General features: G+C 31.6%; 3 protein-coding genes across 5 annotated transcripts; 2 read left to right on the forward strand and 1 right to left on the reverse strand.

Moving 5' to 3' along the window:
- Window positions 1-171: 171 nt before the first annotated feature.
- Window positions 172-8,115, reverse strand: RecQ4 (RecQ4 helicase). Of its 2 annotated transcripts, none has more exons than XM_076408544.1 (12): window positions 7,893-8,115; window positions 5,997-7,830; window positions 5,574-5,942; window positions 5,277-5,513; window positions 5,071-5,217; window positions 3,593-3,820; window positions 3,324-3,541; window positions 3,142-3,268; window positions 2,945-3,084; window positions 2,663-2,891; window positions 851-1,081; window positions 172-791 (listed from the first exon to the last, which is right to left on the reverse strand). In XM_076408544.1, the coding sequence occupies exons 1-12, from the start codon at window positions 8,040-8,042 to the stop codon at window positions 241-243; spliced, it is 4,461 nt and encodes a 1,486-aa protein (XP_076264659.1). In that variant the 5' UTR covers window positions 8,043-8,115; the 3' UTR covers window positions 172-240. The 2 variants fall into 2 exon arrangements, with proteins under 2 accessions (XP_076264659.1, XP_076264660.1); XM_076408545.1 differs by having other exon boundaries at window positions 5,997-7,773; window positions 7,893-8,100.
- Window positions 8,116-8,786: 671 nt separating this feature from the next.
- Window positions 8,787-10,084, forward strand: LOC143199011 (deoxynucleoside kinase). The gene is made up of 2 exons (XM_076408724.1): window positions 8,787-9,055; window positions 9,112-10,084. The coding sequence occupies exons 1-2, from the start codon at window positions 8,846-8,848 to the stop codon at window positions 9,625-9,627; spliced, it is 726 nt and encodes a 241-aa protein (XP_076264839.1). The 5' UTR covers window positions 8,787-8,845; the 3' UTR covers window positions 9,628-10,084.
- A 361-nt stretch (window positions 10,085-10,445) lies between these two features.
- On the forward strand, window positions 10,446-12,149 carry borr (borealin-related). Of its 2 annotated transcripts, none has more exons than XM_076408721.1 (7): window positions 10,446-10,586; window positions 10,638-10,737; window positions 10,806-10,930; window positions 10,983-11,184; window positions 11,412-11,593; window positions 11,691-11,760; window positions 11,814-12,149. In XM_076408721.1, exons 2-7 carry the CDS (start codon window positions 10,638-10,640, stop codon window positions 12,011-12,013), a joined length of 879 nt encoding a protein of 292 aa, XP_076264836.1. In that variant the 5' UTR covers window positions 10,446-10,586; the 3' UTR covers window positions 12,014-12,149. The 2 variants fall into 2 exon arrangements, with proteins under 2 accessions (XP_076264836.1, XP_076264837.1); XM_076408722.1 differs by having other exon boundaries at window positions 11,451-11,593.
- Window positions 12,150-14,935: the final 2,786 nt, after the last annotated feature.

Genomic DNA, 14,935 nt, shown 5'->3' on the forward strand with positions numbered 1-14,935 from the left:
AATTTGAATGCGTTGCATTTTCTTTTAAACGGTCAAAATGCACCTGCAACATTATCATCACGACTGATCGTTTCAGTACTAACATTTCTTTCCGAGCTAAAAAATTGAATAAAAAGGTCCATCAGAACAGATAAATACCGTCGATAAATAAAAAAGATAACATACACTAAATCTTTCTAACATACATTTATTTAGATTTAAAAACACATTTTTCGATTTCTTAGAATTATTAGTTAACAGTTATCTAAAACGAATAATTTCACGTGTGGCAATTTTACATATCTCATTAAAATCCTCATGCATGTGACTTCTCCAGAATTTACACCGACCCCAAAGCACGCTGGGGTAATTGGGGCTTGGTATTCCTTGAAATATTCTCGCCACTGCCCTTCCAGTGAACTGATTATCCCTATACATACTTATCAAAGATATAACATCTTTAACAAGTTGTTCTTCATTAATTTCTTTGGGAGGTTCTTTTCCAATATCGGCAAGTGGGTCGAGAGAATTAAAATAGTCTCTGATTTTCAGTTTAAGTGGGTTAGGACCATTTTCTTTAGATTCATCTTGATTAATACATAGATTGTAGTTTTTCTCTGAAACGTCCAGAAGGGTTTTGTGCACAATATGTAATTGTTTAAGAGCTTTTGCTTCTTGCTCTTTCACTTGGTTGTACAAACTATCTAATGCATCATCCAGCGATTCATCTGACAGATTACCAGGTGCCAGCAGCCTAAATCCTAAATTGGTGAACTGAACACTTAAAGACGATCTTTTCTGTTGGTTGTTCACTAAAAAACAGAAGATTCACGACAAAAAATATGAAAATACTTTAAGCGATATAATTTACCTGTTATCCATTCGAGATTTTTTAATTTGTGCTTGCATATACCACTTTCCCATCCCATCGCACTGGCTACCTCTACTACTGGAAATTCTAAAATATTGTCTTCGCCTTCTTTACCTTTATAGAGAGCTAATGCCATCGCTAAGGGTGGACAGTCCTTAGCAGCCTTACGTATTTGTAAAGGTCCACCATAAGAAATGACCTTACAGGTTGTATAGGCAGGATTAAGTAATTCTGTAATTAACGTAATTTTAAAAAAGTATTGGACTCATTAATAGTACAAGGACAGCAGCGAATATATCGGATTTGATTCATGAGTACCCACATATTTGCAACTACACTGCAGAAGAAATTATTATACAAACTCAACAAATAAAAACTACTGAATACCTTTGGGTGAACTCTTGAGTATGTTTCGTGTTAATTTTTTTTTGATAAATAAATATGTACAAATGAAAAACACAGCTGAGTATTGCAGTTTTGAAAGTCATTTTGATAATGAAGACTAAACAAACATTTGGTTCATAAAAGCGCCGACAATAACTGAAGAAAAAGCCACAAACAAAAAAGCCTTTCAGTGTTTAAATTCATAATATGTAGATAGGAAATTGACCACTGGCCAAAATATTAAAAGATTTAAAAAAAAACACCAAAAGTTAAGCATTTAGCAGATTTTCTAACTCACAGATGTCCGAAACGGATATGACAAATGTGTGTGATGTGTATAAATATTTCTCTGATGAAAATTAATTATTATTTCAACAATTCATTATTGCAATATAATGATAATAGAACTTTTAGGCTACTTTTATGGTAAATTCATAATTGCGTCACTGAAGACGGCAAGGCGACGAGACAAGGTCCAGTATATATGATGGATGCGTCAAAACTTCATAATCTCCCTTAGTTTTGCCAAGTTACTAAATACGTGTCGATTGGTGTGATTATACTTACTTTAAACCCCTTAACTGGAATCAAATTATGTACCAAGAATAGAGGACAAGTTAGTGTTGGATTAGCAATTGAAGCATTCCTAGTTGTAGTTAAGCGGAGTTCAAGCAAAACTATCGTAGCTAAAGCTGAAAGATCACAATAAGTGGTTTGAAGGTACTCAGTTTGAAGACTCCTAGCCATAAACTATTCCGATTAGGAAACTTCCAAACTTAGTCCATGGATTGAAATCAATTTAACAAGCATCACAGCTCAGGGTGTAAGGACACCAAAGGCGGACTGAAGTTGCTGTGAACTAACATAGTATACTGGAATTTGAACAGAAGCTCGCAGTTCAGGTCGCCCAGCTGTAGACTATGGAATCTAAAGTCACTAAAACTTGGGAAACCATTCCATACAGTAATACCATGGAAATTTGGGTCATTTAAAAATTCATTCAGTTTAAGTTTGGAAAGATCATCAAAGCAAATTTGCGGGCTAAGCCCAAAAAATAATTTTATTACAACTACAAGCTGTCCAAATGCAACGTGCAAAGTGGCGTTTATCACGTGGCTATGAACAAGCCTGACTACGAATAGTTTTTATTTGAAAGCGAGACAGGGTGCTTATGTTACTGAATGGTGGTGATGATAGCATTTTAAAGTAAGTTAAAGGTTTTATTCTTTTAAACCCCTTCATATATCCAATACATACATTTATTCGTCAGGTTATTTTTTTCTTCTTTAGCGCTCTTTCTTACTTTAATATTCATTGAAGAAAATTCCCTTTTCATTGTCAATTACCCAATTTTTGTTATTTATTTTATCAAATATTATCGAAATTATTTCATTTATATTAAAGAACAAAGTCAACAAAAACTCTTACCTATATATTTATTTTGATGTAATTCTAGGTAGCATAACAGCGTGGAGATATTTTCTTCAGGTATATCCAATGATCTGACAGTTCCCTCTATTGAAAAAGCAACCTCGTGCTTTGGGCAGATGCCTTTACAGGCACACGGCAGAAATATCTTTTGCAGAAGCTTTCGGATGACGTGACGATCAATAGAGTTTGCGAAAATGTGTCTCCGTAACTCACTCTCGTCCCTACCCTGTTCGTAATCATTAAAGATACAGTTGGAGTTATGTATGTGAAACTGTTTACCTGAGAATCCAAAAACACATGGCAGAAAGCGGGTAAACCATCTCGCCCCGCTCTTCCTACCTCTTGTACGTAACTCTCGAAACTATTTGGCATATTAAAATGAATCACAGCTCTAATATCAGACTTATTAATTCCCATCCCTAAAAAAATCCAAAACAATTTGAGGTAAAATCAAATATCTTCATCTAAATAAATACCAAAAGCAACCGTGGCTACCACGACCCTTAAACTACCAGACATGAAAGCGTTCTGTACAGTTCGTCGTCGAGAGGCCGACAGTCCTGCATGATAAGCTTCTGCTTGCAAATTTAGCCTTTTACGTTTCTATGAAGAACAATACATATATATCAAAATATCACTCTAATGTTCCAAGAATTACTTTATTGGTATTTTCCACGACAGCTTCATATTTTAAACTTGTTCGTAAAAACCCAGCTATTCTCTCGCATTCATCTCTTCTTGTACAATAAACAATAATGCTCTTACAATTCTTATATTTATCTGAAAGCAGCAAATTGATTAATGCTCTATCTCTATTTTCATCCTTAGAAGCGGTTAAGTGAAGATTATCCGGTAATGGTACGTCACTGATAATACCTAATTAAAAAAAAAGCATTATCAAAAAATAACTATATTTGCTTATAATACCATCTAGTCCATCTGGTATATTCAAAGAATTGATGATGCTTTCGCACGTCGCCTTGGTTGCAGTTGCTGTTAAACCCAAAATTGTTTTAACTCCTAGACTTTCCCGTAACACACGCGATATTAATAAATAACTTGGCCTAAAATTGTGCGACCATTGTGATACACAGTGAGCTTCATCAATACAAGCAAAGGCAATCGGTGGTAATTTGCGTAAAAGGGATCCAAAGCCTAAACATGTTTTTCGTTAGGGTGGTTTTGAGCCGAAGGAATTCTAATCGGTTGTTCAATAAATTTTGGCGTCATTAACAAATCTAACTAAATAATTTTGATATTTTTATCAAAACGCCATATTACTCAAAAAGCAGAGCAGATCAGATTCAAAATAAAACTGCATTGGCTAGTCAGAGATTGGTTTACCAGTCCATTATAAAACCTATTTGGACTTATGAGGTACAAATATGGGGTTGCACTAAAACATCAAACTGACTAATAATCCAAAGCAGCCAAAACAGAGTTCTACGATTAATTATCATCGAACTTATCAATTCATCAAGGAACTACATGGTGACGAATGGATTTACGAAGTTATCCAAGATTTTGTCTTAAAATATGAAATAGGGTCAATCACAGCAATATGGAAGCAATACAACTACTAGACAACGAGCAGGAAATCAGAAAATTGAAGCGAAGAATCACACGAACTTATATGGTGTATAAATGTTGCTCTATATTTTAGCTCAAGTAATCTGAATTAATTTATGAAACACAGATGTATTCATCCCGCATTCGTCTTGTTCGTATAAGTATAACAAAACAATAGTAATAAGTTAATTTGTAAATTAAAATTGTAATGTGAGTAATGTAAGATACTAGTACTTCTGATTTGAAGCAAATTCACAAACAATAAATTCACCATAGAATAGTAAGACCGCTGGAGTTGTTATCAAGTCATAACAGAAATGATAATGGCCCGTAGGGAAATATTATTTCAACGACATTACGTCCTTTTACGACAATTTGGCGATGTACTATCGTCAAAGAAAAAGTGATAATAATAGTTCTAGTATTGAAAGAGTTAGCCAAGATTGAAAAAAAATACCGTGGAATAAATTAAATTGTTGGAGTGTTTATGAAAACTGCATCCACTGCAGCATACTCCCCCACCGCCCACTATAGATTGATGAAGAGAACACTAAACTCTAATTTAACCTATTCAGATATCTGCATCTGTCTTCTGGCTATTTTCATATTTTAAAAATTCATATATGAAAAACAACTTTCATTGTTTCATCGAAAGAAGAGGTAATAATTAATCATGAAGGTATATTTTGGCAATCTTCCAGAGACTGACTTCTGGGAATGGATCCATAAATTAGAAAATCACTAGAACAAGTATACTGAAATTTAGAGATACTATAATGGATAAGAAAACGTTTTTGGAAGTATAACAAAACCTATTGAACAACCTGATTGTGTACCTGTCTGTTTTTCTCCTGCAACTACCGCCTCTGGTGATATAAGCAGAACGTTAACTTCACCATTCGCGAGGGCATCCATAATTTTCTGTCTTTGAATTTTGGTTTGGTTGGTATGAAGACAAGCTGCTTTCAAAAATTTTGGTATACCTATAAACGTAACAAAGCTATATATATTACTTCATATAAATTATGATAACCAGCAGTACCTGTAACTTGATCCTCCATAAGAGATACCAATGGTGATATGACCAGAGAAATGCATGGCTCCCGTTGGGAAAATAAGTAGGCTGGTAATTGGTAACACAAACTTTTTCCAGAACCAGTGCTTAATGTCACAAGCGTTGATTTTCCAGATAAGATCCTCATAATTGCTTTTTCCTGACCGCCACGAAAATTACTATGGCCAAACAAAGTTAAGGCATCGAAAACTTCTTTTGGTGTATCTAAAAATAAATAGAATTATTTAGATCCTTGCTTTTTACAGAGATTACCAATATTATTACCTATAATATCATTGTGGTCATTCAGTTGAAAATATGGATTCACTATTTTTATATTATCTACATATTCCTGAATATCAACTTTCTTTACATATTCTTCCAGTTTTAACATTTCTGTCAGTAAAGTTTCAGAATCAATATGATCCTCAAAAAAGTCATCTTCATCATCCTCCGATTCATCCGCTTCTGATTCATTATCAGTAATACTCTCTGGATTATTTTCATCAGATCCCTGAGTAGCTTTTTGATTAACAGCCAGTTTAGGTTTTCTGATACTCAGCATACTTTCTGAGGCCAACTTTGAAGCTTCCTCTAAGGTTGGAAAGGGGCATTCTTCTTCAACTTGTGCCTCTAATGGTAATAAACCATCACCTTTAAAAAAATTATTGTAGCATTATATCAGAGATGATTTTATGCAAGCTATACCTTTTGTAGATTTGCAATTTCTTGCAAAATGCCCTTCCTGTCCGCAATTGAAACATGTTAACTTACCACCATCACAACCCCCCATATCCATATCTGGACCATATAATGCTTTCTTCTTACTTTTCCATAAAGCTTTTTTATATTTTGAAAAGTTTTTCCCTTTTTTACCCCTAACAAATACCTTCTTTCTTAAATTTATTGTTACAAAATTCTCATTCAGAGTTCCTGCAGCTACTTTTTGTTCCAACTTATCTTTTGCCTGTTGTTTTTTGTCTTTAACAATGGTCTCAAATTCACCTTCATTGTCTGTTTTTGATAATTCTTTGGAGCTAAGGAGTTTTTCCTTAATCAATTTTTTAATAGAACTACACCTCGGCTTTACTATTCTCCTTTTTATACTAAATTCAAGTTCATAGTTAGCATTACTTTCATTCTCCAAAGCTTCAGCTGACTGCTCCTTTTTTCCCATAGCCTTCTTATGAACCTTCTTGACTCTTTTCTCTCGTAAAGTCTTTTTTACAACTTTTGGCTGAGAACTAACACTTTCATTTAAACTACCACAGGACTCCACCAAATTCAAACATTTTTCTGATTTATTTTCTCTCTGTGGGTTAAATTCTGGATCATCACTATTATTATCTGAGTAAAAGGGATCTTCATCACCACTTAAAGTTTCTTCAAGACTACCTTTTAGAATATTGCTTCTTGATGATCTCCTCAAACTAAAGGAATCCCTATGAGTATTATTCTGTTCACGTTTATTTATTACTAAATTCTTGTTTCTAATTGCTTTGCTATTTTTATGAACTCCTAATGGCTTTGCAGTTGTTACAGTTTCAGATGAGGTACTATTTTCTGAAATATTGGAAATGTGTGTTAAACTTGTTACATTTTCTGGACTTTTTTCAATATTCTTTGAAGTTTCTTGCTTAGGTTTCATAACTAGTGTAACATTTTCTGTAGATACATTACCATTACTGTAATCATAACAGACTCTTGATTTCTTTGCAACATGAAATACAGATACATTTTTTGACTGTTGTAATTCATCATCTGAATTTTCTATAATATCATCGCTATCATAATCTAATTTAGTTTTGAAACTGTCATTATCCAACTCAGTGTTACAAAAATTAGATTGGGCACCAATATTATTTTCTACTCTTTTTAACCAATCTACATCAACTCTCTTTGAAATTACCTTCTCTTTACTTTCTAATACCCTATCAAAGATATTTATTGGAATCGATGGAGGTAGATTATTTATCTTCTCAATCTTTGGTTTTTCTTGTATAGTATCCATTTGTATATTCGAATGCGTCAGTATTTCTTCTGATTTAAATGAATGGAATATAGTAGGTTCTGGTTGTGATAAAAAATTAGGACTTTCCATGAATCCTTCACTATGTTTCTTTTGAGTAAATGATAAAGATTTCCTAGGATTACGTTTATTAAATTTGGATCCACAAAATAACTTTTTAGTAATTGACTGAACTGGCTGAGATGTAACTTTTTCATTTTGTATAGGCTTATTCTCATCATCCCTAGTAGTTTTATTTAAATGTATACCCCACACATCTGTTTGAGTTTTTGTACATACCTCTGTATTATCTACATTAATATCCTCCTTATCAAGTATATTTATATTATTTTTTTCATTCTCAGCAAACTCTTTAATAATATTTAATTCAGCAATGTCATCATCTTCTTGACTTTCACTTACATTTTCAAATCCTTCAACACCCATAAAACTTTGTTCTAAAGCAGCAGTTTTAAGCTGAAAATATTTCTTATAAGCATACTTAACTTCCGTTGAAGCTTCCCTAATATCTAGCTATAAATATATATATTTCATTATAAATTTATAAGGACCACATAAAAATTAAATATAAATACCTTGGAAGGCACTCGATTGTACCTTTTAATAAACTTATGTTCCCATACTTTAACAACATATTTACATTTGTCATAAGTTTTTTTATTTTCTGGATCGGCTAACAACTCCATATTACCCAATATTTGATTTACATATACGATTTGTTTCATGAAATTATTGTAAATATTACATTCTGTACTTTTGCCGCCTTTTTTGACATATATCCTTAACCTCAAAACTTTACAGTTTAAATTCGCCTGTGATCAGTAGAAAAGATATCCATAAAAAGAATCGATATATCGATATTTTTCCAAAATAAATTAAATATAATTTTAAATTTGGTAGTTAATTTTAAATATTTTTTCACTTGTTGCAAAAAAATATAGTGATTATTATTTTTAAGATTTTTTTATAAAAATATCGATAATTTCAAAAAAGTATTGAATTTTGAGTCCTATAGATATTAAAAATATAAGGTCTTTGAAGTAAAATATCGAATATTTTGAGATATCAACAAAAAAAAATTTTTGTGGACCGTATTTTTCAAGATATTTTACAACAGATATATTTTTTTGAACATTTTAAATATTTTAAAATTATTTTTAATAATCTTCTAAAATTGGTATTTATTTTTGCTTGGTATTTTAAAGTCCTAGTGCATTTTAGTTTTAACTAAGTTGTATTAATTAATTAAAATGCCTACTTTTTAAATATTTTCTAAATATCCACATTTCTTTGGCCCCATATATCAACTTTTATTTTTTATTAAAATTAGCGATATACCTTTTATAAAATATCTATATTTTGCTTGTCTATTGCAACACAAATCAATATTTACAAAAATATCGATATTTTTGGTGACCGACATCCCTACAGGAATCTGACGAAAAGAAGAGAAGTATTTAAAATTTATAATGAAAATAATTAAGGTTATATATCCCTTCAAATATTTAAACAAATCCGGTATGGTAAAATGTCTACTTTAAAATATTTATTACAAAAAGTGGCTCGTTCCATTTTAAAGAAAAATATGCAGCCAGGTAGACCTTTTATAGTTGCCGTGGAAGGAAATATAGGAAGTGGAAAATCTACCTTTCTGGAATATTTTAATAATTTTGAAGGCGTTGAAGTATTAAGCGAACCCGTAGAAAGTTGGAGGAATTTAAATGGAAATAATTTATTGGTAATGATATAAATATTATGAACTGTTGTATAAAAAAACTGCCGGTTTTTGTTCAGGGGTTAATGTATGAAGATCCCAAAAAGTGGAGTTTTACATTCCAGTCATATGTACAGCTTACTATGTTACAAAATCACTTAAAACCAACTAAAGCCTCTATAAAGTTAATGGAGCGTTCAATTTTTAGTGCCCGGTATTGTTTTGTAGAAAAAATGAAAAGAGATCGTATCTTACCACACAGCTCAGCTGCTGTATTAGATGCTTGGTTTCAGTGGATAACTAATAGCATGAATATTAACATTGATCTAATAGTTTATTTAAGAACATCACCGGAAATTGTATATCAAAGAATTATGGAGCGTAACAGACCTGAGGAGAAGTTAGTGAGCCTAGAGTACATTCAATCTTTACATGAAATTCACGAAGATTGGTTAAATAATAAATGTTTACATCATTGTCCAGCACCAGTACTAATAATTAATGCAGATTTGGATAAAGCTATAATTCAGAGGGAATATCAGCATTGGAAATCAGCAATATTAAATGAAAAACCATCTACCATTCAGATCTTGTAGACAATATTATGTATGCTATGGTAGTATATAGTTACATGTTTATTGTTGCATTTAAAACATAGTATTAAATAAATATCACTTAAACAACTTAGTACTACAATAGGTTTTTTATGATTAAATGTAAGAGATATGTATGCTAGATGTATTAGGTAGAAGTAAAATTAAATAAATTAACATGCTGTAACAGCAAAATATTTGTTAATTTTTGATTTTATATGGATTGGATCGATTCTGAGAGCTTTACTTGTTCGACAAATAAATTGTGGTATAATTTGTCCTGGAGTATGCACGTACTTTATTAAAAATTACATACACAGATTATGTACAATAGTAATTGTTTTGTTATAATTTAAACATATATATAGATATAAAAAATATGATCCGTTCAATGTGCACTCTTCTGAAATTATTTAAAACGACAATTTTTTGGATATAAAAATATAATTTATAAACAAAATTTATTTTATTTTGATATTAGTTGTTGCTGCTTTCCATTAGATGGCGGTAAAACTTGAACTAGTATTCCAATATTTATATCTAGTAGTAATCCATAGAATATAGATCAAGCTACTAACAATTTAAATTAATGCAAAAAATATATTAAAGTTACTAAATTTGCAACGCTAGTTATTGTCATTAGCTTAGGCATGAACCATAGAGTAATCATAACCTTTTTCTCTGTGGGAATGAACTAAGGATACGTTGAATGTCCAAGTATTTAAAACTATTATTTGGAATTATTTGGGTTATTCAAATATATAAGTCCCTTATGAATTAGAATATTAGTAACAATATTTGAATGCGAAAAGATAATTTTATAAAATGTTAATTACTGTATCTAGGGACATATGATTTTAAAATTGGTATTTTAATTTTTAACCGCTACTTATGTCATTTAATTTAAAAACGTCAATAGGATTCAGTTATATTTTGAATGTTAGCATAGCGATTTAATAAAGGTAGATTTTGACAAGTATAGTTTTTTTAGCACTAAATATTTGTTGTTTAAGATGCCAAGAACTAAAAGGGCTCAATCTAAAAAGCCAGTTGAAGATGTATATACATCAACAACTAAACGCAACATTGTTATGAAAGCAATCGACGATGAAGGTAAATAATTTTCTTAGGATAAACATGTATGAAAGAAGTAGGAATTTATTATCATTAATAACTCGTAGAAGCAAATATGTTGGCTCTTCTAGAAAGGGAAAAGGAAGAAAGGTTAAAATGTTTGAAGTTGCACTATATTGCTTCAAAAACGGATATTAAGACGTCTATGTTAAAGGCATCTGTTAAAGACATTGTAAGATATTATTTTTATATAATTGAAATATTTTATAAGCAGATTGTTTCAGAAAAGTGGTGAATTTAATAGTCTTTCTGAAACAACAGTTGTTTTATCAGACTTGACAAATACTTTGAATTCGACGAAGAGTTCTAGGAATATAAATACAATTAAAAAAACAGTATCACAAACAAGATCAAGAAATAGAAGTGTAACAGAATGTACAAAAAATCCAGTTAAAAGGAGTATCTCTGTGGGCTGTGATGATGAAGGTAAACAGTGTATATTTATTTTTCATTAACTTTTGTTATTTCTGTATTATAATCTGCATAATTGCTATATATTATTTTTAAGCTTCTTTCTTTAGTTTTGTTTAATTACATTAAAACATATTTCAAGTGCAATATTTAAAATGAAATTCATATTAATATCTTCTAACATCATTTTCTTTGGCAATAACATGGGCTTCACTATCATGGCTTGGGATCATTTTTATCAGGTTACCGTACAGCTGAAAGTACTAGTAGCACTACTTCAGGTAACACAAGATTGTCACGTTCAAAGACAAGAGATCACAAAAAACGGATATCGAGATCAGTTTCTAGTCACTCAAAGACTAATGTATATAAGACACCTGCAAGTAAACAGCCACAGGTCTGCACAGGTCCCATAACTCCTAAGGTATGTTTGTGTTTTTATTAATAGAAAATGTTTATATTGTAGTAATTGTTAATATCAGTTGATATTTTTGTATATTAATGTTAATCTTAATTTTCAGTGTAAACCCAATACACCACAGATATTTATGAGGAGGCCTATGATTGGAGAAATGGCCTGGTCAAATCAAGGTAAGGTTTATATTTATTTATTTATGAATTGTGTTCTTATCATTCATTTACAGGTTCTCCTTTACTGATAGGAACTAATGCTACTGAACATATGGCTAATGTTAATATACCTTTGGATAATGGCATAGTATCATTATTACCGCAAAGAGGTATTCGTGTTTCAGAAATTCCACAGGTCAACACAGAAACAATGGAGGAGTTGAAAGTCCTTCGTGATAATTTAATCAAACTGTGTAGTGTTGCTTCGAAATAACATTTATCAAACAGTATTCACTTTAAAACATATTTGTTAAACTCATATTTTTATGTAATTATTCATTCATGATGTCGAATATATTTTCTATTTTGTGGATAGTTCATGTTTTTATTGTAATAAACAGCATATCAAAAAAATACTGGGTTTATGTTTTAATGAACATTTGGTGAGGTCAGCTAAGAAGTTTTGGTGCATTGATCGCAGTTTTTAATGGTGTAAAATTGGCTTCAAAAGATTTCTGTTTTTTTTTTTCCGAAATCTAGTTCTGCAGTGACAAAATTGTTTTATTTTAAGTACATATTATACAGTAGGCTATAAAAGTACATGTTAATATAATTGAACCTTACATATATCGTCAATACGTATTCACAATCATCTTTATTTTTCATATTATATATGTAACTGACTGGACATACTTATAGGGGCGCGTGTTATACGCAGTAATATTTGTTTTTGCCACGTTGCCAGTTTTTGTAAATTATATGTATATTTCAAGAATACATTTTCATGGATTCCTAAATTCATCTAAAATATATTTTTAAATTCAAATTCAAATTTTGTTGCTCAAAAGTTTATTAGTGCAAATATTATCTTCTATAATATAAAACATGTTAAAAGTAATATCAAGAACAATTGTTTTCAAATTTCAATATTTTATTTATTAAAATTTCTAACTCAGAGAAAGCACATGGAGTGATATATCTTTGAAGTTTTATTCTCGAAGACACTTTTTTAAGAAGAATTTTATCTATGAGATAAGGAATTAACTGTAGAATATATACTGACCTGCATGAAATTTCTTCAAATGCTTATTTGGTCGTTCAACAATATTCATAACTAAATATCTTATCTATATACTGTATAGAATTAAAATCTGAACGGTTTAAGAACAAATCACAGTATAATACTTAACTATATGTATAAAATGAGGGAATAAAGAAGATACAAACAATATATCTGAATCAATAACTTATAAAATAAGACATTTATTAATAAACTTTAGTAATATAATGGTACATGAAAAACAATCATAAACTGAGAATAACACATAATATGGAAACTAAAGAATTTATAAGCAATAGCTTTATATCGGGTATAAACATAATTATACATCATCGATTAAAAATTCCACGTCTGTGTTTCAAGATAGAAGGGCGACGTAAAAAAAATGTGTGCATGATATTTTCTGTTAAATCGTCGCAGGAATGTTTCATCTAAAAACTATTATAAATGTATGTATATTGTATATAGTATATCCAAAGAAGTTTTGAACATACCTCATCAAGATATTTAATGTATTAGCTGCCGCAATTTGGCAATAAATTCGTTTTAGAATCAGACAATATATTCCTTCTCATTTTAATCTAGTTAACAAGAGGCACAATGCTGTATGATCAGTACGAACGTGCAACAGAACTAGCCTGTCAAAGTCGACCGGTTGTCAGACGTATGCAAAATTCTTCAAAATGATAATGATAAGAGGTTATAAGCCGGCAAACGTCATTTTAATGCTTTTCTAGTTTTCATAAATTTCAAATCGCCGCTTATTATTATTCTGATTAAAGATTCCGAAGCCAGACAGAACAGATTTCCTCTCTAATCAGTTACTTTGAACAGGAACGAGATAATGGAGCTTTAAAAAACTCTTTCCAGTAAAATTCGTTAGGTAAGCATTTTTTACTATTAAATATTAATTTGCTGCGATTTTTCAGCGTGTTGCAACTGCACTGATTGGACACGGTCACTGAAATGTCTCAAAAAATGAAAAATATAATCTTGAATTCACCGAAAAAAAAAGCATCCTCATAGGAACCGGGTGACGAATCAAGATCAGTTTGATGTTAACTCTATCAGAGATTAGATATAGTCAATTCAAAATAGCAGTGACACGGGAAACGTCCCAATATTGCCGCAGCTACTCTGAGTATTGTTTCTCTATTCATACATGTTAACTAAACGTTCACGTATATTCTGAACAATAACACACATGCTCATAAGCTTTCACACTCTATAATACAATTCCCTATAATTAAAGTATATTAATTGTATACTGGCCTTTAGTGGTTTCCTCTTTCATCACCCTGTCTTGGTAATCGTCATCATTAAATCATAAACCAACATTACTGAAGTTTTATTCAATCACAGTGACTTTCAGAAATACTAGTCGAGTTAATAACCAAGCTATTTATTTCCAATCTATTAAAAACTTGCTCAAGATTCTACTAGATCCTACAATTGGTGACCCCGACGTGCTCAAAGTCCCTAACAGGTTAACCAGCTCGATATAAGCCACTCGACAGGTGCTTGACACGTGTATGGAAGGACAGCACGAGGAATGAAACCCGTCAACCATGTGATGATGATGGATGAACATCCCATGAGACTAGCCTGATAGACGAAAACCACACAAGCCCATCATGTATAACATCAACACATGAACACCCTTGCATCCCGTAACGGGACACGTAAGGCACCACACTTTATAGGTACCCTCAATGGATTGCGGGTGCACTCCGCAACCTGAACCACATAGAGGTACGTTCCACGGCAGTTCCACTAGGAGGGGAGTCATGTAGCGATCGCCACGACCCTTTAGGCCACCGCGCATTCACCTATAACAAGTTCAATGGTTGGCAACGCCGGTGGATTGATACCATGCAGTTCCAGGCTATAAAAGACCATCACGACGACGTCTCGCCCTTTTCTTTTCTCCAACCCATTGTAACTGTACCACTTCCACAGCGCTAGCGTACTGCCTTTACCTTAACCTAATATCCTGTCAATTCTCCCGTCGATCACATGTATCAATTATAAGTTGAAATAAACAAGCATTTCTTCAACAAGTGTTTTTAGTTCTCGTGCAAATTCCTTTCAAAAATAGTAGTGAGTGTTCGGACAGACAATCGCATCAACAGCCAC

Source organism: Rhynchophorus ferrugineus, unplaced genomic scaffold (genome assembly GCF_030347505.1).
Source record: "Rhynchophorus ferrugineus isolate W39M unplaced genomic scaffold, kcgeb_rfMv2 rfM6, whole genome shotgun sequence".
In the NCBI taxonomy this organism is placed as follows: Eukaryota; Metazoa; Arthropoda; class Insecta; order Coleoptera; family Curculionidae; genus Rhynchophorus; species Rhynchophorus ferrugineus.

Bases quoted from the DNA above. Each gene is read 5' to 3' on its own strand.
- RecQ4 (XM_076408544.1), bottom strand. From the start codon at position 8,042: ATGAAACAAATCGTATATGTAAATCAAATATTGGGTAATATGGAGTTG. The intron at 5,514-5,573 runs GTAATAATATTG...ATTTATTTTTAG, and splicing joins TGACCACAATGATATTATAG to ATACACCAAAAGAAGTTTTC. The intron at 5,218-5,276 runs GTACTGCTGGTT...TTACGTTTATAG, and splicing joins TATGGAGGATCAAGTTACAG to GTATACCAAAATTTTTGAAA.
- LOC143199011 (XM_076408724.1), top strand. From the start codon at position 8,846: ATGTCTACTTTAAAATATTTATTACAAAAAGTGGCTCGTTCCATTTTA. The intron at 9,056-9,111 runs GTAATGATATAA...GTTTTTGTTCAG, and splicing joins TAAATGGAAATAATTTATTG to GGGTTAATGTATGAAGATCC.
- borr (XM_076408721.1), top strand. From the start codon at position 10,638: ATGCCAAGAACTAAAAGGGCTCAATCTAAAAAGCCAGTTGAAGATGTA. The intron at 10,738-10,805 runs GTAAATAATTTT...AATAACTCGTAG, and splicing joins GAAAGCAATCGACGATGAAG to AAGCAAATATGTTGGCTCTT. The intron at 11,761-11,813 runs GTAAGGTTTATA...ATTCATTTACAG, and splicing joins AATGGCCTGGTCAAATCAAG to GTTCTCCTTTACTGATAGGA.